At 47.1% G+C, this 21,449-nt stretch overlaps 1 protein-coding gene and 1 long non-coding RNA gene across 3 annotated transcripts in view; one reads left to right on the plus strand and one right to left on the minus strand.

The window, feature by feature from the left end:
- Positions 1–4,840: 4,840 nt before the first annotated feature.
- Positions 4,841–14,233, minus strand: LOC117079326. Of its 2 annotated transcripts, XR_004435368.1 has the most exons (6): positions 8,517–14,233; positions 8,230–8,375; positions 7,222–7,298; positions 6,182–6,361; positions 5,592–5,707; positions 4,841–4,959 (listed from the first exon to the last, which is right to left on the minus strand). It is a non-coding gene; the product is annotated as an uncharacterized LOC117079326 (long non-coding RNA). The 2 variants fall into 2 exon arrangements; XR_004435366.1 differs by having other exon boundaries at positions 8,230–14,233.
- A 767-nt stretch (positions 14,234–15,000) lies between these two features.
- The window catches only part of RARRES1 (retinoic acid receptor responder 1), a 38,369-nt gene continuing 31,920 nt past the window's right edge, over positions 15,001–21,449 (plus strand). Inside the window, exon 1 of the mRNA XM_033203075.1 lies at positions 15,001–15,549. Within this exon, the coding sequence (XP_033058966.1) occupies positions 15,274–15,549 (276 nt within the window). The 5' untranslated portion in view covers positions 15,001–15,273. The remainder of the gene's footprint in view (positions 15,550–21,449) is intronic.

The following is a 21,449-nucleotide window of genomic DNA, read 5'->3' on the forward strand; positions in this document are numbered from 1 at the left end:
AGTCTGCCTCGGCCTCCTTCTCTGGACACATCCACTTGTCACTTCTCCAGTTTTCACTGTTACTTGGGGGACTAAAAATCCATCAGTCCTAACAGCATGGTCTGAGTGTGCAGGCTCAAACAGGAGGCTAAGGCCATCAGGAAGAGAGGTGAGTGTGGCCCACGAGGCTGAGCCTTGGCAAGGAGATCTGGGACTCCCAAAGCAAAAGTGGTTACAGTTAGCACTGGGCCCCAGAAATTTGTGTGTATGAAAGGCAGCACAGTTGGAAACAGAAAATGACTGGGTAAGTGTTTTTTTCTCAAGATTTTGGTGCAATTGGCATAACTGTTAAAAAGAACATTGTACCAGCCCCTCTGTTCTAAAAACAGAAACAAAATGACTGAAGAATGGTTCAAGAGGAAGCAGGCCTTACACAGAGTGGGTAATACTACATGGTTTGTATAAGGATTAAGAAATACAGAAGAGCTGGTCCTGGTTGCACAGTGCCTCATTCACCATTCTGACAATTCTGACTCCCTGTCTCCCAGTGACTGGAAGGTATCAGTGATGTACCCACATTAGCCTGGTTGCCTTCCAGGACCTCAAGCCCCAGAGATGAGGAAACACAGAAAGACGGTTTTTCCATCACCTCACCTGCAACTTCCTAAACCAGTGCTTCTTGCAGTCTGGTCTGACTGGCAGCATCAGCACAACCTGGTTACATATCAGAAATGCAGAATCTTAGGTCTATCCCAGACCTACGGAATGAGAATCTCTGGGGGAGAGGCTCAGTCGTCTGTCTCAACAAACCCTCCTGGGGATGCTGATTCATGCTCAAGTCTCAGAACCACCAGCCTAGATCATACCTTTTTTTTTTTTTTTCTTTGAGAGGGAGTCTCGCTCCGTCACCCAGGCTGGAGTGCACCGGTGCGATCTCAGCTCACTGCAACCTCCGCTCCCGGGTTCAAGTGATTCTCTTGCCTCAACCTCCCAAGTAGCTGGGATTACAGGCGTATGCCACCACGCCTGGCTAACTTTTGTATTTTTAGTAGAGACGGGGTTTCACCATGTTGGCCAGGCTGGTCTCAAACTCCTGACCTTAGGTGATCTGCCTACCTCAGCCTCCCAAAGCACTGGGATTATAGGCGTGAACCATCGTGCCCAGCCAATCATGTCTAATAGCAGGAAAATACTCAGTAAAAGTAACAGGTCAATGGTTTTCTAACACATATCACGGGAGAAATATTAAAACCACTAAAAAGTTAAGTCAGTCTTCTGGATTCTGTAGTATCTAATGTGTTTAAAGAGAGTTTAGAGTATGAGGTATATTAGGAAAACCTTCTATAGGTCTGCAATTAAATCTACAATTTTTAAACTCTAATCACAGCATCTTAGAGCTGTCATGAATGTTATAGCAAGAAATAATTTATTTGCACAAATAGATTTTGTGGCCTGGCGTGCTGGCTCATGCGTGCAACCCTAGCACTTTGGGAGGCTAAGGCAGGTGGACTGCTTGAGCCAGGAGTTCAAGATCAGACTGGGCAACATGGCAAAACCCCATCTTTACTAAAAACACAAAAATTAGCCAGGCATGGTGACACATGCCTGTAGTCCCAGCTACTCAGGAGGCTGATGGGGGGGATCACCCGAGCCCAGGAGGTGGAGGTTGCAGTGAGCCAAGATCACGCCACTGCACTCCAGTCTGGGTGACAGAGCAAGACTCTACGAAAAAAAAAAAAAAAACATCTTAAGAGTTTTTGGTACCAAGTATACGGATAGGGAAAATATGTATCAGAAAGTTTTGCTAATTACTAATTGCTATTAACAATTACCATTGTTACAGCCCCGGTTCTAATGTTAACATGATATCTGTTATGGGCTCCATTGTGTCCCCCCAAAGTTCATACATATGTTGAAGCCCTAACCTCCAGCACCTCAGAATATTACAGCATTTGGAATCAGACTCTTTAATGAGGTAATTTGTTAAAGTAAGGTCATTGGAGTGGGCTGTAGTCCAACATGACTGGTGCCCTCATAAGGAGACAAGGACACAGGCACACACAGAGGGAAGATGATGTGAAGACACACAGAGAAGGGGAAGCCAAGGGGAGAGGTCTCAGAAGAAACCAACCCTGCCTACACCGTGACACTGGACTTCTAGCCTCCAGAGTTGGGAGAAAATAAATGCTGTCTGATCTGCCCAGTCTGTGGTATTCAGTTATGTCAGCTCAGCAAACTAATACAATATACGAAAGACTCTGCTCATGATGAGTTTGGGTGTCACCCAGCAGTCACTGCTGTGGTAAGCATTTGTGCTGTTCCACATACCTCCAGCTCTCCGCCTCCTGGAGAAGATGATGATATTGTACTTTCCCACCCCCTGAAGAAGTTAAGCACCACCTATGACATGCTTTTGTCAATAAAAGGTGAGCAGAAGTAACATATATCACTCCCGAACAGAAACTCTAAGGGCCTAAGCATAATTCACCCTGTTCTCTTTTTTCTCAGTTGTAGCAACAAGAAATGCTCCAGAAGCAGCTGCTCCACCGGCCTGCCCTGTGGAATAAGAACACTGACAATGCTATGGTAAAATCCTCAGCCAAGCCATAATAGACTTGTGATGAGAGCAACAAATAAATCTTTTTCATCTCAGGCCCTGAGATGTAAGCATCGTTTGTTATTGCAGCATATCCTAGACTACCCCGACTATCACATTAGTTTACTTACAATTCAAAATAGGAGTCATCTCATTTATCAAATTCCAGACATTCATTTGTTTCATTTAGCTCAGAACAATAAGCATATCAATTAAACTCTGATCTTTGGTGATTTGGATTTTTTTTTAACTTAAAATATCTGGTAATAAGGCCATGCATGATACATGCATGATGGTAAGAAGGCACAAGTCTTCTTTCAGAAGGTGGGAAGATGCTACTGAGATTAGCCCAAAGAAAGGACAGCTTAGCAAGGTTCTCTGCACTAGGTAGGCACAGGAAAAAGAGAATAAAACTACAGTGTTTCAAATCGGCAGTTCCCTCTGATTACCATGTAATTCTTCCCACAACCCGCACTTTACACAGAAGAGACTGAGCCAGTTTGAGTGGTTGAGCTGGGACTAGACCCCATGCCTTCTGACTCTCAGACCAGAGCTCTTTGCCCTGTACCATCCTTCTTAGTTCTTTAAGAATCAAAAGATAGAATTTCATTTTAGCCAACAATAGTATCTCCTTATCCTAAAGCCTCATCATAATTCTGATATTTACCACTGAAGAGAAAAACATGTTTACACTAGCATTTGTTTCAAAAAAAAGAATCCAACCCAACTCACCCTGTGCACAGTAGGCTCCTCTCAAGGCTAGGTGTGCTGGGACTTTAGAGAAGCTTCTAAGAGCAAATGCCCATTGCTGGGCTTCAAGGTTTTCCTCCTTTTTCCTTTACTGCCAAGTAGCCACTGGCATGATTCCAGCCAGCTTCACTGCTGTTCTGTTTGGTCTTCCCTACAATTCATTCACTCAGCCCACACCATCTGCCTAGACCAGTCTGCCCCTTGCTGTTCTCGCAACTTGCTGACTCTTCTGAACGCCCACAGATCCAGCTTTTCTGCTTCTTGAAGATCCACCTACCGCACATTACATTCCAAGGAACTAGGGGCAGGATGGCTGAATAGAGGCCTGCACCAATCATCCTTCCTGCAGGAGCACCAAATTTTAACAACTAACCACACGCACAAATCAGCACTGTCATAAGAACATTCCAAGGAATCAACCAACCTCTGTCTGTATGTATTCATGTATTCTAAGTCGTCTGGGTGATTGTGCTGTCTATTTATTAGTCAGGTGATTTATTTATCAGTACTTCTGTTTGCTCTCACTAGTATACATATGCCCTGCTGTGCACCCTGTAGAAATAATGGTGAAGACGGGAAAATAGAGTAAGGGCTTTCTAACACACTGTCCTGTTATCTAGGCTGCCACATGGGAGCAGATGCCTTCCTCTGTGGTATGAAGAGTTGGTTGTGCTTTGCCTTGATAACATACTCTATGCAAATTTGACTGATGAACGCCAGTGTCATAAACAGAATTGCATAAATCAGTCATTCCAGAAAGTTCATGGCATACAAATATTAACAAGTGTTACGAATTTTCTTTGAAGAACATAAGATTCTAACTATTATTGCTGGAAAAAAAAAGTTAAAATCATTTATTTCACTCTGTAATGAATATAGCATCTTCTCAAACAGGAAATAAGGTTTATGATTTCAAGCTTTATTTAAATATCCGTTGCTTGGAAAACTAAAACAGTCCCAATTTGTAATTTATTTTACATCTCAGTTTATAGATCACTTAGAAGAGTGTTAATTCATTCTTGGAATGGCAAATGTCCTGTCTTAAGTGACTGATGGAAAAACAAAATACCATGCCAAATTCATCAGAAAATGTATAATTGAGCTATAAATACATTGTGTTCTTAACTAGCATGACATGCCAAAACTGAGGGCTTACTTTGGAAAATTGCAAAATCCAACACATGGGGTACTGACCATTTTTACTTCATTACATTTGAAAACCCATCTGTTGGCAATTATGTGTCAACATGGGCTTCTCAAATCCATGTAATCTAAATTACTTTTAGTTTTAAATGTGAACACATGGCAGGTTTCAAAAGAATTGTTTCATGCCACTGGTAAGGGGAGCACAGAAATGTCTAACAGTTCTATTAATCAGCTCAAGCTTAGTAATATTTCTACATCAAAAGTAGTAGAGCGAATAGGCTGTCTCCATTGTGTACTTTGGCTAACAACCAGTATTGAGATCACCAAATAATTTAAATACAGGAAACTTGATGCTTTCCATCTTCTTTAGAAGCCACCAATCTGGTTAGCCCAAATGCCACACACAAATGGTCCTAAGTTCCTGGCTGCTGAGTTTCTCTAGGACTATAGAGTCAGCCTCACAGGGGTCTGAAGTCCAACCAGGCTCCCTGAGATGTGAAGAGAAATGCTCATGTCAGAAACAAGACTTTATCACATTCTTCCATAGCCCTTATGCAAACCAGAATAAAATGAAGATTTCATGAATGGTGACAGAGACAGCCAGCTGTTCTCTAAGAAATGATCTTTGAGGCCAGGCATGATGGCTCACGCCTGTAATCCCAGCACTTTGGGAGGCCGAGGCAGGCGGATTACCTGAGGTCAGGAGTTTGAGACCAGCCCGGACAACATAGTGAAACCCCATCTCTACTGAAAATACAAAAAATTAGCTGCGTGTGGTGGTGGGCACCTGGAATCCCAGCTACTCAGGAGGCTGAAGCAGGAGAATCGCTTGAACCCGGGAGGTGAGCTAAGATCACACCACTGCACTCCAGCCCAGGCGACAGTGCGAGACTCCATCTCAAGCAAAAAAAAAAGAAAAGGAAATGATCTTTGAATATAGTTCTAAATACCAAGTGACTTCTTCAGTATTCTTCTCTTGAAGTGAAATATCTCAACTTACCTAAACACAAAGCCACATTTCCTGGCCCTCAATTCACTTTGCTGCTGTAATCTAAACCCTTAAGTAAATTAGAGTCTCCCCAGTTGTGGAATGTACAAGCAGTACTTGGGTGGGCCATACCTGAGCCTGAATCTCTTCCCTGCTCCCTTGTTACTGACACAATCTCAGCAAGTTACTTAACTTCTCTCTGGCACCCAGTTTAGTCCTCAAACTCGTGGAGATTAAACAAGATTATTCTGTAAGAGAAAGCACATAGCATCATGTCTGAAACACAGCTCCCCAGAATATTCTCTTTCTAAACGAAGTGCTACAGGGAAAAGCCGGTTGTCTACAACTGTGCTGTATGATATAGTTACCATCAGACACCATGTAAATATATGTGGCTATGTATATTTAAATCAACTTAAATTAAATACAATTAAAAATTCTGTTCTTAGACTGCACTGGCCATAATTCAAGCACTTGGGAGCCACATGTAGCCAGTGCAGATACGGATCATTGTCATCAGAAAGCTCTCTTGGACAGCGTTGATTACCTTATCCCCTTGGGTGTTGACACTTTCAAACACATCCATGTCAGTCTCTACCTAAACTATGTCATGTGAAATCTTTCCTTGGTGACAGCAATAAATGCAACCACTGTTTTCTGTGGCACCTCTTTTAGAAAGAACCTCATCTCCAGTTCCACATCCCCAAAGAATTCAGTCTCACTAGATTCAAGCTGGAAAGGCTTATTCTTTAACCTCATGGATTCAGAAAACTCTAGTTCACTGTTGCATTGCAGCCCAGATGCAGATTCTAGGGTCCTCTGCACCGCGGTCTTTGCTTCCTGCTGAGAGTCTGATGGGATGTGGGCATAATGTTGAAGGCTCCAAGTACTGGGTCTCACTCCTAAAGCAAAATACCATTGTTGGGGACTCAACACAGCCACATAAACCTCAGGTAGCTTACAGGCACAATATTTAGGACATTGTGAATTCCCCATATGAGTCCCAAGCACCTTCACAGGAGAGACCAGTAAGCCAAATGCTCTAGCAACGCAGCTTGCTCCATTGATCAGGGGCTCTGTTCTTTCTGTGGACAGCTAAGTGCCTTCCTACAAGGGCTTCAGGACAGGCATTATGGGCCCAGGAACACAGCATGGTAAATGTGTAGGTCTACAGGGCTTCACCTAAACAAAAGCTGAGTTCCCCTCAGAGCATGCAAGATGCAGGCCCAAGGAACCAGGAGAGCTCCCTTTTCTCCACCAGCATTCTGGTTCCAAAGCTCTGAGATAAGAATCATCTCAGCCACACCCTATCTTTGGTTAATCAGATTTCAATAGTTAAGGCTGGATTTCCCTATTCTTCTTGCCAACCTCACCCACCCTCACCTCTACAAGGGGAAGACCAAAAATGATTACAGATTCTTATTTTCTTAACTGCAAATAGTTCTAATGAAAGACTAGGTGACAGGGGCTACAAGTAATAGCTGAGATTTTATTTAGTGGCCTAGTAGGTTTCAGTCCCTGCCATTCCTTCTCACCCTTTGTGAAATGAAATCCACAGGTGACTGCATGTTTTTCGAGATTGTATCTAATTTTGAAGTAATGGCAATAATACTAATAATAGCAATCACTTACATAGCCATTACTTTGTGCCAGGCATTGTCCTCAAATGCTTTACGTATACAGATAGTGAGTTGTTTGCACCTCACAAACAACTCAATGAGGTAGGAAGTACCACAAAACACAGAGAGATGAAATAACTCACCTCGGATCACACAGGTCAAGCTGGGCTACAAAGCGGGCAGCCTGGCTCCAAGTCCACTCTCTGAGCCACTGTGCTACCTACAAATGATAACAGAAAAGAACCCAAAGACTTAACAGTTAGAGAAAGCCCCTCTGACCCCAAGCATCCTCTCTCTTCCCCTAACCATTGTTAGTCATTTCTGATTTGTCCTTCCAGAGACGGTCTGTGTGCACATCTTTCTAAATGCACATCTAGAAGGAAGAAGCTTCTAGTATCACCTTGGGCAGTCACACTCATGCACAAATAGGAGACGTTTTTTATCTTTTCTAATAACTGGTATCAACTTTGCTTTCCAAGCCCCTGTGTGAGTGCTTACACTGGTGAGTGCAGGGACAAGGAGAGAGGAGAAAACAGTCTCAACTAAGGGTACCTTTGCAAAAGACTCCATCCACCCCAGTGACTCTGCTGTCTTCTCTGATGTGACTCTCAGCCACGATGTAGGTTAAAGCCTCTATCTCAGGGATTCCTTCTCTTTCCCCAGGGTCTTTTTTCCTCTCTCCCCCCGACCCTGCTCTCCCTTACAGCCTTAGAGAGGGTAGCAGGGCTTGTGGAGCTGAGAGATGATGCTCAAATGGGAACAGACAGTTGTCTAGCCTGGGAGCAGTCACTTCTGACCTGGGGTCATGGCTTGGCCTGGCCCCTGTGGCTGACAAGGCACTACTGCCATGGCTGGGAGTTGCTGGTGAAGGGAAATGTCCCTTCTCCAGCTAGGTCATCCCAAAACTGGTGGACCCTGAAGATATGGTAGTCCCAACGCAGGTAGCAGCTGTGGTGTTCCCAGATTGTGTCTGGCTTCCACCACACCTGGCACAGTCTCCCCACTGCCTCCCACCTCCCACCCCCAGTACGAGGCAGCCTTAGATCTCTGTGTTTCCTGCCAATACTAACCGCCTCAGCAATCCATTAGGAATTTTCAACCAAACTTATAAAACCACACTCATGCTAGCTTTAACCATGAAACAGACTTACTGGTTCTTACAATAAAAAGCCTAGAGACAGGGCAGGCTTCAAATGGGTCACAGTCCAGTGGGTTAGTAACACCCCCAAGGGCCTGGTTTCTTTCTGAGCTTCATCTCTGCCTTCCACTGAGTCGACACCATCCTGCGCCCTGTTTCCTGAGGAGGCAAGATGGCACCACCAGCTTCTGGGGCACAGGCTTCCTCTCACACGCACGGCAGAGGAAGCGAGAGCACACACTCTCAGAAGAGCAAGACAACTTCCCTCCAAGACTCCACCAACCGCTTCTCCTGACTTACTTGTCCAAATAGGGTCCCGAGTCTATCCCTGAGCCCACCACAGTGACACTGTCTCTCTCCAGTCAGATCGCCAGAACGGGGTGTGTTCAGCAGCACCGGAGAGACGTGAGCAAAGGCGAAAATCAGAGCAGCATTAGGAGGAAGCAGGGACAGCTGCTGGGAGGCCCCCCGCACACCTGCGTCCACACGCCCTCACCTGTTCTTGAGGTATTCTCAGGGCTTGGCTAAGAAAACCTGGGGCCTGAGGTGCATGGGAGCTGGTTCCTGGGCCTTCTTACATTCCACAAGCTGGGGTGGCCAAAGGTAGCCAGGATGGCAGTGTCACTATGCCCTTCTTTCTCCACAGCCAACCACCCGGTCTCCTCATGCCCAGTCCTCTCATCTGCCGGGAGGCCCTCTGGGAGGGGTTTGCTATAGACTGAATTGCGTCCCCCCCAGTTCATGTGTTGAAGCCCTAACCTCCAATGTGATGATATTTGGAGGTGGGGCCTTTGGGAGGCGATTAGGGTTAGATGAAGTCTAACCATAATTCCTAATCCCATGATGGGATTAGCATCCTTATAAGAAGAGACATAGAGGCTTGCTGCTTCCCTCTCTGCTGTGTGAGCACACTGTTCCAGGCCATGTCAGGAAGAGGGGCCTCAGCAGGAACGGAATCAGCCGTCATCTTGATCTTGGACATCCCAGCTTCCAATTCATAAGAAAACACATTTCTGTTGTTTAAGCCACCCAGTCTGAGGTATTTTGTTATGGCAGCCCGAGTTGGTCAAGACAAGGAAAATAAACAGCCAATGCCTCTCAGAGCCCTTTCTCTCTGCTCTCGGGCCTCTTTATGTAGTCAAGAGGATAGGAGGGGTGCAAGTACAGCTGTTCAGGGGCTGCTGGATACCTCTACCTAGCATAGGGCACAGGAGCCAGTGCTGCAATATGCTCAGTCAGAACTTAGGTATCTTGGCTCAAGACCTTGTCCCTATTTAAATAACAATACTTCCGAGATGAGCAATGCAGTGAGCCATGATAGCCACTGACACTACAGTGTGCATCTGCTCAGCAGCTCCTTCCCTGGAAGTTTCAATGTGAGGAAACATGACTAGGTCCGAGGCAAGAAAGAGTGTGGCAAGGCAAGACTCAGAGAAAGGGAGACAAGCCGGAACTACACAACAAGCAAGGCAGGCTTGCTCTGGCAACGCGGAACCACAGAACTGGAAAGCTCCTGTGGCGGTCTTCCCTACCAGAGGAGAAACTGATTGAAGTGCACTCGGAAACAGCACCTCATTTATTTACTTATTTAGAATAGGTAACATACATTATACACACATGAAAAAAGCAACCACCACAAAAAGACAGCCTATGGTGAAGAGTTTCTCTCTCAACCTCTATGGGCAATTCTTGTAAACCTTCGCAGAGACTGTTTTTGCATATTTCCACATCTATGTATGTTATTTTTTTTCTTTTTAAACAAACAGCAGCATACTACTTGCCCTACTCTACACCTTGCTGTTAACATTATACCTTAGAGATGGTTCAGTATCACACACACCTCAATATACCTCTTCTTCATGATTGTACAATATTCCATTCTATGGAGGTACCATAATTATTCAACCATGAAACACGGGTTTTCCCAGCCCTTAACTCTTCATTATTTAAAAAAAAAAATCTGTATTGGTGCCTATTGTGTGCCAGTCACTGTTCTAGGGAAGACAGAGAAGAAAATGAGACATTCAGTGTTACCTCCGTGGAGGAGTTTACAATCCATATGTGGAAATGATGGACATACTTCTTCATGTACATGTGTGAATGTATTGTTAGTATAAACTCTCAAGGTGGAATTGCTGGGTCAAAGCCATATGCATTTCTAATTTCAATAGATATTGCAAATAGTCCACCAAACAGGTCATGTCAATTTCCCTTCTCACAGTCTGTACTATCTTTTCATATGATTAAAAGTCATTATAGCTTCATATATCACTAGGTTTCTTAAACACAAAGTAAGTTTTCTAAAATGCTCATGATAACCTGAGCAATGACAAAGGAACTAGGGAACATAATATATCATGACACCCTTGTGGGGACACATCTGCTTCTGTGCAGAGGCTGCAGCAGAACCTGCTGGCTGATACTTTCCTCCCCTCCCATGTGGCACAGTCTTCCAGCAGCCCTGCGCTGGGGGTGGGATATGATGACAGGTCTTTTGGAGAACGTGGTTAGCAATACCACTCCCGACACAGTACGTGGCAAGGAAGAACAATCTGTGAACACACAAAATCTGTCTATGAACTGAGAAAAAACAGGGATACCCATGACAGACCAAGGCCTGATTTCCCTCGTATTGAAAGAGCTTCTACAAATCAACCAGTAATCCAACAATCCCACAGGTAAGTGGGCAAAGAATATGGACAGTTCTTGCAAAGGAAATACTCTGTGTTCCAGAAAATCCCTGTTTATAAAACAAATACTATAATTAAATGTCTACATGTGTTCCTGATCAGCATCAATTTGCCCCCATTGTAACTGTTGTCACTATTTAAAACACCTAAACTTGGAAGAGCGCCCGGAGCTCACACAGCAGCACTTGGTCTCCCGGTCTTTTCTGTCTTCCCTCTTGCTTATGACTTTCCACGATTCTCACTATCTCATAGGCAAGAACTGCACACATGCTGCACAGGCTGCCTGTTGGCCACTATCAGCCATTCCCACCCTTCCCCTCCTCGCCTCAGTGACAGAGGTGGCTACTTCCTTCCCACTAGGCATTGTCCCTGCAGGGACCCCACTGGGGCTCTGCAGAGATTCCTGGATCCCTTTCTCTGAGTCTGCCCCTTCCACTTGGCATACTTTTGCTTCTGACCTGAGGCTCCTGCAGCTCTTCTGGGAGGGCTGTTCTTGTACTACTGCCCTTTTATGCCCACCTACAGAAAGACTGAAGTACCTGGGTTATCAACAAGGATGGCTCTTAGCCAGTGGCTGACAGGCATAGAAGAATGGAAGCCCAGATACCCTGCCTGGGGCAGGGACATCTCAGAGGCATCGTTTACAGTTGAGAGTTCCCCTTCAGGTCAGGCTGAACCTACCTGTCATATAACTAGCTGAGATCCTTGCATGGCTATCCTTCTTCTAGCTCCTTACTGAATTCTTCTAGGAGCATTTCTTCTGTGAACAATCTTTGTTTCCAGGCCTGCTTCTAGGATACCCAACGTAAGACACAATCTTCTTCCTTAGTAACAAAATCCTGAGTTTTATTTTGGCATATGGCCACCGTGAATAAAAACTACATTTCCCAGCTTCCTTTGCAACCAAGTTCTTGCCAATAAGATACAGGGCATAAGTGCCCCGTGAGACTTCTAGGAAATCCATAAAGGGAGCCCTGCTGATGGCTAGTGACCATCTTGGACCCTGAGGGCAAGGAGTACACCCTTAGGATGTGGGAGCAGAGATCTGGAAAAGGCCTGGACCTCTAACAACCTCATGGATCTGCCAATACCAACCACAGATTGTCCACCACCCCACCTTTACCCTACAACTTCCTTTATGTGAGAGATAAGTTCCTCTCCTGTTTAAGCCAATGTCATTCGGGTGTTTGTTCCATGCAGTTAAATTTAATCCTAGTTTACAGACCAGACCATTGACTCTGAAAAATGACAGATACTCAGTTTGCCAGCCTCCCTTGCAGCTAGGCTTTGCCAGTGTAACCCAGATGTGGCTGATTTGGTATAAAGGAAGGTCTCAGGGGAAGAAAGGTATAGGCAGGAGGTTCTGGAAAAGACATTTCTTACTGATGCAAAAAACAAACAGGTGCATAATGTCCAGCTCTCTTTCCACTTTCCACTCTGGCAACCTATTCCCTGCTACCTGCTTTTGGCTGCAGCACGTGAAGATGTGCTGTCTGGAGCTGTGGCAGCCATTCTATAACCATGAAACTACAAGTCCATGGACAAAAAGCCAGCCAGCTGAGGATGGCTGTGCAGAAGGATGGAGAGAGCCTGGGTCTTTCAGAAACTCACTGAGATCTCCCACTCCAGACCAATAAATAGCCCACATTGTTAATCAGGTTTTCCATTACATACAGTTAAAAGCAACCTAACATACTCATGGGGGACAAAGCACTGAAGTAAAATGAGGAAAATTTAATCTTTATAAAACCTGGAGGTGATCATTCTCAAGTCTGCTACTATAACCTCTTGGAGGGTGCTATAGTTTGGGTGTTTTTGTACCCTCCCAAATTCATGATGAAACTCAATTCCCAATGAAAGAACGTTGGGAGGTGGGGCCTAGAGTGAGGTGTTTAGGTCATAAGAGTGGGTTATCTCCCGCTCTTCCAGCATGTGAGGATATAGTGTTCCTCCCCTTCAGAGGATGAAGCATGCAAAGCCCCACTTTGGAAGGGGAGACAGAGCTGAGCCCTCACCAGACCCCAAATCTGGTGGTGCCTGGATCTTGGACTTCCAACCTCCAGGACTGTAAGAAATAGATATCTGTTCCTTATAAATTACCCAGTCTCAGGTATTCTATTATCACAGCACAAAACAAACTATGGGGAGATGACTGGGTTCTGGGAGGTGATTACCTGTGCTAGGCTGCCTCTGAGGGCAAGAAACAGCAACTCCAGCTTCAAAGAAGTGAAATAATAAGAAATAGGCTCCAGGATCAGCTGATTCCTGTGTCCAACAATGCCATCAGGAACCCAGGGCCCTCCCCTCTCTCTGCTCTGCCACTCTTGAAATGGGCTTCATTCTCAGGCAGCCAGCAAGACGGGGGCATGCTTCTGGGCAGCACAGCCAGACCTAACTGGGGCCTATCAAGGGCCTGCACTCTTCCTCTTGGCTTCTGCCTCCAGCTAGACTTTCTTGCTTTTCTTCAAACATGCCAGGTAGACTCCTGCCCCAGCCTCTACATTTGTGTTCCCTCTGCCTACAGTGCTTTTGCATACATGTCCACCTGGCTCCCTCACCTCCTTCACGTCCTCACCCAAGTATCACCTCCCCAGAGAGGCCTGCCCTGACCACACCTTTTATGATTAACCACCTCCCAACTTCCCACTTCTTTTTCTGGCTTAATTTTTCTCCCTGGCATGTAACTGAGTCCAACATAGGGCACATTCCCTCGGCCTCATTGACTGTCTGGGCCCCACTTGCCTAGGTGTGCTCCAGGAAGGCAGACATGTTTAAGATTGTTCACCCTCATTTCCCCAGGGCCTGGCAGAGTAGGTGTTTTACAATTATCTACAGAAGGAAGGAAAGACAGACAAGGGACAGACAACAGCCAGAGGAAGAAGTGCAGTGAGACAGGATCTTTCCAGAGATGGCACCACGTCCATCAAGTCACAGGCTTTGCTCACTATGGAGAACTGGCACGTGCCCAGTCTCAACCACTCACTGGCAAGAAGGGATTTCCTTTAGTCCCACAACAGCACTGGGGTCCAGGTTTGGAGCAGGGGTAGACCGCTGAACAAAATGCAGGATGGAGAAATGGATGGATGTTGCCTAGCAGTACCAGTTCTCCTCTCTGAGCCCTGGTTCTCCAGGGCTTTTTCTCTTGTCTGTGGTTTAAAAACAATGGCTATCTCAGCCCTTCACTGCCACCTGTCTAAAAAGAGTTGCTGCCGGGCACGGTGGCTCACGCCTGTAATCCCAGCACTTTGGGAGGCCCAGGCGTGGGGATCACGAGGTCAGGAGTTTGAGACCAGCCTGACCAACATGGTGAAACCCCATCTTTACTAAATATACAAAAATTAGCCGGGCATGGTGGCAGGCGCCTGTAATCCCAGCTACTCGGGAGGCTGAGGTAGGAGAATTGCTTGAACCTGGGAGGTGGAGGTTGCAGTGAGCCAAGATCGCGCCACTGCACTCCAGCCTGGGCAACAGAGCAAGACTCGGTCTCAAAAAAAAGAAAGGTTGCCAACACTTGCTGCCTCCGTTCCCTGAAGCACATCCATGCCTCACCCCGCAGGAATCCGACTTCCACCCCCCGCCTTTAAATCTGCCTCGCACCTGGGTTATCAATGTATCAATGACCTACTTGCTTCTGAGACCAATGGGACTCTCAGGCCTTATCTTACCCTGCCTTGCTGCCCACTCCTCCCTCCTCAGCGCCTCTCCTCCTGGGCAGGACCTGCAGGTGCTCAGGCCCGTCCCCAGCCACTGGCTCCGTAGTCCCGGGCTCCCTGCTGGTGTCCACCTTCAGCCTCGTCTCCAGCCCCAGCCCTCTGGCGACTTCTCCCACTTCCACAGCGGCTACGCCACGAGGAGCCCCATCAATGCCCGCTGCGACCTGCCCCTTTCTGCGCTGGTCCCCTTTCACCTGCTGGGAAATCACAGCCCTAAGGCTTGGAGAACCCAAGCAGTTTCCCTTAAAACCCCAGGGTTGCGAAACCGCAGGGGAAACGCCGAATCCCTGAGCTGGGCTAGGGGCGCGGCGCGAGGTCGCATGGGCGGGCCGCGATCCCTCGAGGGAGGCGTCCCCACTGTCCCTGCAACCCCGTCCCTCTCCCCTCGTGGCCCGGGCCAGAAACACCCGGCCCCGCGCCGAGAAGGCGACGCCGCATCCTGGCACCAAGCCGGGGCAGTGCGGAGGGGCAGAGAGAGCCCAACGGCTGCAGGAAGCGTGGAAAAGAAGTGGCCCCACGGGGACCCGAGCTCGCTCCAGATATTCGCCCCGGGGGCGGAGGGGAGGGGCCCACCACGGCCTTATTTCCGCGAGCGCCGGCACCGCCCGCTCCGAGCCCGGGTCTGTCGGGTGCCGCGCCAACTTTCCCGCGTCCATGCAGCCCCGCCGGCAACCGCCGCCCGCTCCCCGGTCCGGGCCCGGGAACCCGCGCCCCACCGCCCCGCTGCTCGCGCTGCTACTGTTGCTAGCCCCGGTGGTGGCGCCCGCGGGGTCCAGGGGCGCCGAGGACCCTGGACAGCCTCAGCATGCGGAAGTCCCGCGCAGGCTCCTGCAGCAGGCGGCACGCGCGGCGCTTCACTTCTTCAACTTCCGGGCCGGCTCGCCCAGCGCGCTGCGAGTGCTGGCCGAGGTGCAGGAGGGCCGCGCGTGGGTGAGTGCGGAGCGACGCGCCGGGGCACGCGCCTGGCTGTCCGCGCACGGCGCTGGACGGTGACACCTGGGTGCGCGCGCCTGCCCGCCCAACGGCTGATCTGCCGGGGAAGGTGCGGTGCGCACGCCAGGAGTGATCCCAGCTGGGCGGCGCCCCGGAAGTGTCCCAGGGCGTGGAAGGGGCCCTTCGGTGCACAGCGTCCGCAGAAATCTGGCTCGCTCCTTCCAGCATTTATGAGGCCATAGGTTTTTCATAGGGCAGCGCTTTTGACTGCTCCTATACCTGGGAGAGTGATGCTTTGGGAAATTGAGGAACAGGCTGAAAGGGCAAAATTTAATTTTGTCTGGAAGTACCCAGAGCTGGTTGCTATGGGGGTGCTTATTGTGCGCGCGCCCTGCTAGTGACTGCAGCCAACGTTTTGGGCGGGATTTCCAAAATCTAAGCCAGTAGCCATACCATACCGCGGACGACTGTTTCTTGTTAATTGCAGGCCACCACGCTAGGGCTTCAGGGTAATGTGGTTGGAATTTACGCGTAGACCTGGGCAGAAACCTGCTAATGCTAGCGTCTGCTTTGATCTAATAGAAGTGAGTTAATCGGGGGTCAGCGTTCTATATGAACCGAATGAATGAGAACTTTGCAACCCTTTGGTTGCTGATTTCAAGGCATTGACTGTAGGTATTGTCTTGTGTGTGTGCAGCTACTTTGCGTTCTTCATCATATAGATTACAAAAGTTACAGAACTACATTAAGTCTGTCCCAAAAGCAAAGTTGCTCCTTCTACAACCCCCAGATATTCCACAAGGCCTGCAGACACACGGCCTCAAAGAATCTGGAATTGAGTATCGCATGTATTTAATAAATAGGAGGAGTTTTAAAGCAAAGCAGCAGGATTTTCATTTAACAGTGCTGAACACCATTGGAAAGTCCTTCAAAACGCTCAACCTCGGTTCTTCAAAACTTATTCCTGCACCCAGCACGGCTATATTTATTGAATGATTAAATCAAATTGTTCCTAGAAAAAGGCAACCTGGCCAGGCGCAGTGGCTCACGCCTGTAATCCCAGCACTTTGGGAGACCGAGGCGGGTGGATCACCTGAGGTCAGGAGTTCGAGACCAGCCTGACCAACATGGAGAAACCCTGTCTCTACTAAAAATACAAAATTAGCTGGGTGTGGTAATGCATGCCTGTAATCCCAGCTACTTGGGAGGCTGAGGCAGGAGAATCGCTTGAACCTGGGAGGCGGAGGTTGCGGTGAGCAGAGATTGCGCCATTGCACTCCAGCCTGGGTAACAAGAGCAAAACACCCTCTCAAAATAAAATAAATAAAATAAAGTAATAAAGAAAAAGGCAACCTGGCGGGGCATGGTAGCTCATGCCTGTACTCCCAGCACTTTGGGAGGCCGAGGTGGGCAAATCGCTTGAGCTCAGGAGTTGTAGACCAGTCTGGGTAACATGGCAAAACACTGTCTCTGCCAAAAATAAAAAAATTTAAAAATTTTTTTAAAAATTAGCCGATGTGGTGGTGTGGGCCCGCGGTCCCAGCTACTCAGAAGACTGGGATGGGAGGATCGCTTGAGCCCAGGACCCCAGGACCTGGAGGTTGCAGTGAGCAGAGAATGCACCACTGCCCTCCAGCCTAGGCAAGAGAGTGAGACCCTATGGGGAAAAAACGAGAGAGAGAGAGAGAGAGAAAGAAAAAGAGAGAGGAAGGAAGGAAGGAGGGAGGAAGGGAGGGAGGGAGGAGAGAAGGAAGGAAGGAAGGAAGAAGGAAGGAAGGAGCAACTTATTCTTGTCACTTTTTTTTTTTTTTTTTTTTTTTTGAGACAGAGTCTTGCTCTGTTGCCTAGAGCTGGAGCGCAGGGGCGTGATCTCGGCCCACTGCAACCTCCAACTACCAGGTTCAACCGATTCTCCTGCCTCAGCCTTCTGAGTAGCTGGGATTACAGGCACTTGCCACCATGCCCGGCTAATTTTTCTATTTTTACTAGAGACAGGGTTTCACCATGTTGGTCAGGCTGTTCTCGAACTCCTGACCTTGTGATCTGCCCGCCTGGGCCTCCCAAAGTGCTGGGATTACAGGCGTGAGCCACCGCGCCCGGCCGTCTTGTCATCTGTCTTAACAATCCTTGCTGTCTGAGATACAAAAAAGTTCAGTTTTCCTTGTCCAACAGAGCAGTGAGATAATGGAGCTTGAGAATTTTCTATCAAGGTAGGAGAGTAGCCAATGCCCAGAGCCTAAAGAAGGGGCCTTTGAGGATTTGCTCCCTGGTTACCAGGGGCAACCTACAGAAAACCACGCTCACTCAGATTTCTAATGTACACCAGTTTTCAATCCCAGAGATTTTTTTTTCCCCTTCCAAACCCATTTTAAAAAGGAATAACAGGCCGAGCGCGGTGGCTCACGCCTGTAATCTCAGACTTTGGGAGGCCGAGGTGAGCAAATTACAAGGTCAGGAGTTCAAGAACAGCCTGGCCAAGATGGTGAAACCCCTTCTCTACTAAAAATACAAAAAAAAAAAAAAAAAAAAAAAAAGCGGGTGTGGTGGCAGGCGCCTGTAATCCCAGCTACTCGGGAGGTTGAGATAGAGAATGCTTGAACCCCGGAGGCGGAGGTTGCAGTGAGCCGAGATCGCGCCAATGCACTCCAGCCTGGGCGACAAAGCGAGACTCCATCTCAAAAAATAAATAAATAAATAAAAATAACTGGCATTATCATGCACTTAGTCACCCCTTGAAAATAAAATAAGATACTTGACATCCTTCATAAAATAATCAAACTAGCTCTCAAAACCTGAGTGAATGAAGTAAAAATTCCCAGCCCCTGCATTGCTCCAATGAGGACGCAAGGGCTGGGAATTTTATATAAGTTATATAAATCTTAAAGAGGTCTTAAACATCATTTAGTCCAATGGCTTTGGGGAAGGTTATTTAAGTCTTTTCTGCCTATTTCCCTGTTTGGAATGGAAATGATTCATGTTCTGCCAACGATGTCAGGTGGTCTGAAGAGTCATATAAGATGATATGAGTGCCAATTAGAAAGTATAAAAATGAGAGTTCAGGGGTAGTCTGTTCATCCATTAGCTATGTATTGAATGCTTACTCTGTGCCAGGAACTGGGCTAGATAGTGTGGCCTGATTCACATTTAACATAGGGTCATTAGGGAAGGCCTCTTTGAGATTCCTTCAGTTTTGAAGCACTCTGCTGCCTGAGTGAAGAGTGCAGACACACCTACATGGAGCTTTCAGTGTAGTCATAAGAAATTCCGGCCTCCATTATAAGAGCAGTCATAGCACTGGGGAGTAGTAAAACATGGGCCAGGTGCAGTGGCTCACGCCTGTAATTCAGCATGTTGGGAGATTGAGGCAAGCAGATCACTTGAGGTCAGGAGTTTGAGACCAGCCTGGCCAACATGGTGAAACCCCATCTCTACTAAAAATACAAAAATTAGCCACGCATGGTGGTGCATGTCTATAATCCCAGCTACACAGGAGGCTGAGGCATGAGAATCTCTTGAATCTGGGAGGCAGAGGTTGCAATGAGCAAAGATCATGCCACTGCACTCCAGCCTGGGTGACAGAGCGAGAATCTGTCTCAAAAAAAAAAAAAAGGAAAAAAGTGAACCACGATTGATCTCCAAACTCAGGTTTGCACTCTACCCAGCCAGAGCATTGTTGGACTGAGTGTTCAGCTGCCGCACAATGTCTATCATCCATCCAGAACTGACCCTGAGGGGCGAGCAGGTCGCCAGGTAGGGGAGAGAAGTGTAGCTCATGGGTGTCCCTCCCCATTCTAGGGGTCACTGCATTCCTTTGTAAGATGAGAGGCTGAGATGAAGTCAGGGTTTTTCAAACTAAGAGCTCACTAGGGTTATAAAGTCAGTTTAGTGTGGGATCCGTTTTTTGTTTTTTGGGTTTTTTTTTAAACGAAATGGTATAGACTACAAACGATTAGAGTGCATTGCAAAAGCAAGGGTAAGTAGTGTCTCCAAATGTGTTTCAGATATATATGTATGACCTAGGTCATGATGAGAAATGCAGTTCTTGCTGTGGGTTGCAGCTTTAAAAAGTTTTGAAAGCCTTTAGACTAAATGATGTTGAAGACCTCTTCTCGTTCTGAAATTCTTTGATTCGGTGAGCTGTTGGCACAGCAAAGTTATCTTTCATTTTAAAAACACTGTTGCCCTCTGGTGGTGAAATGCAGCAATAGCTACGGTAGTAAATTCAAGGAAGAACTAAGTGCTAGCTAGAGTCGGGTGGAGTGGAGTGGAGGAAGTGTTTTGTTTTGTTGCTAATTGTAGGCGAGATCACAGACCACGATTTGTGTTCCCTCACTGACCCCACCTGATGCCTCTCTTACCTGGCATTACACTACCTTTCCATAACCAATGAGGCTTTTACTTTTCTAATATTACATGGCATAGCCTCAGGACCCACAGTTGGAGTGGTGGGAGATTTTGGATTGTGCTGAGTGATCTTATGCTTCCCAGGGGTGCCTGGATCATCCCCACAATGTTTGCCCTGCTCCTGACTATTCGAGGCTGCCCCTTACTTGGAGACAAGTCTCCTCTTGCCACTCAGCAAGTTCTGGGACCACTGGCTCTGCATGCAGCATTTGGTGAGAGGTCGGCCTTTCACTAACATTTTGAGAGACTAGCCGAAATCTTTAAGTGCACACACTCCATAAGAAAGTCAACCCATTCTGGAATCCGCTGTTGTTTAGGAGTTGGCCACTTAAACAAAACACCCTCTGACCAGGTCAAGACCAGTGGTTGGAAACATACTTTAAACAGTTGATCAAAGCATATGGGGAGTGGGGAGTTATGCCCATACCTTAATTGCTTCAATTTAAAATAAAATCTGAAAGTGTACATTTATCATCCATCTTTTGATATAGGGCCAAGGCCATTTAATTGGAGCTCCTTGCAGTCTGCATTAGTCATTTCTTCCATTGTTAAAAAGGAATATCTGAGGTTGGGTAATTTATAAAGAAAAGAGCTTTGATTGGTTCATGGTTTTGCAGGCTCCACAGGAAGTGTGGTGCTGGCATCTGCTTCTGGTGAGGCCTCAAGGAGCTTACAATCATGGCAGAGGGCAGCAGGGAGCCAGCATGTCACATAGCAAGAACGGGAGCAAGAGAGCAAGCGGGGAGCTGCCACATACTTAAACAACCAGATCTCAGAGCAAGCATTCACGTATCACCAGGGGATGGTGCTAAACCATTCATAAGGGACCCACCTCCATAATCCAGTCACCTCCCACCAGGGCCCCCTCATCTACAAATTGGGAAGCACATTTCAACATGAGACTTGAAGAGGACAGACATCCAAACCATATCACAGTCTTTCTAGCAAGAAAACACACCCATGGGGAATTGTTTGTGGTTTGCATTTTTGTTTACTTAGAGTGGAATGAGCGTGCAAAGAATACGCTGAACAATCCTCTGCTTTTACTTTTTCTTGCCTAATCTTGGCTTATTGACACCAATTCAGCAGCTAAATTTCTAAAGCATTTAACTTGATTTCATGGACATGACGTCTTTGTTTGTACCTGCTCTTCACCAGTTTATACAATATTTACTTATGTAATTAGGTACTAAGTACATCTGATATATGCAAGTTTGAGAGCAAAGCAGCTGGCTTTAGGTAAGCATCAGGCTGGGCCCATACAGGCCACTAGGCAGGATCCCATGCCCTGGGGTTCAGGCCACCATGGGTCTGACAGCAAGCATGCAGCCCTGTCCTCTAGGCCACAAGGCAGTTAGGAGAGCACTTACTCTACTAAGAAAAACTTTATTCCTTTGTGACTTCTCAATCTATAAAGCACGTTAATACAACATAATTTATCTAATTACTGCTCTTGAGGTCTCTCTCTCTCCATTAATGTCAATAATTCAGAG

This window comes from Trachypithecus francoisi, unplaced genomic scaffold, assembly GCF_009764315.1.
Source record: "Trachypithecus francoisi isolate TF-2019V2 unplaced genomic scaffold, Tfra_2.0 Lachesis_group0, whole genome shotgun sequence".
Lineage (NCBI taxonomy): Eukaryota > Metazoa > Chordata > Mammalia > Primates > Cercopithecidae > Trachypithecus > Trachypithecus francoisi.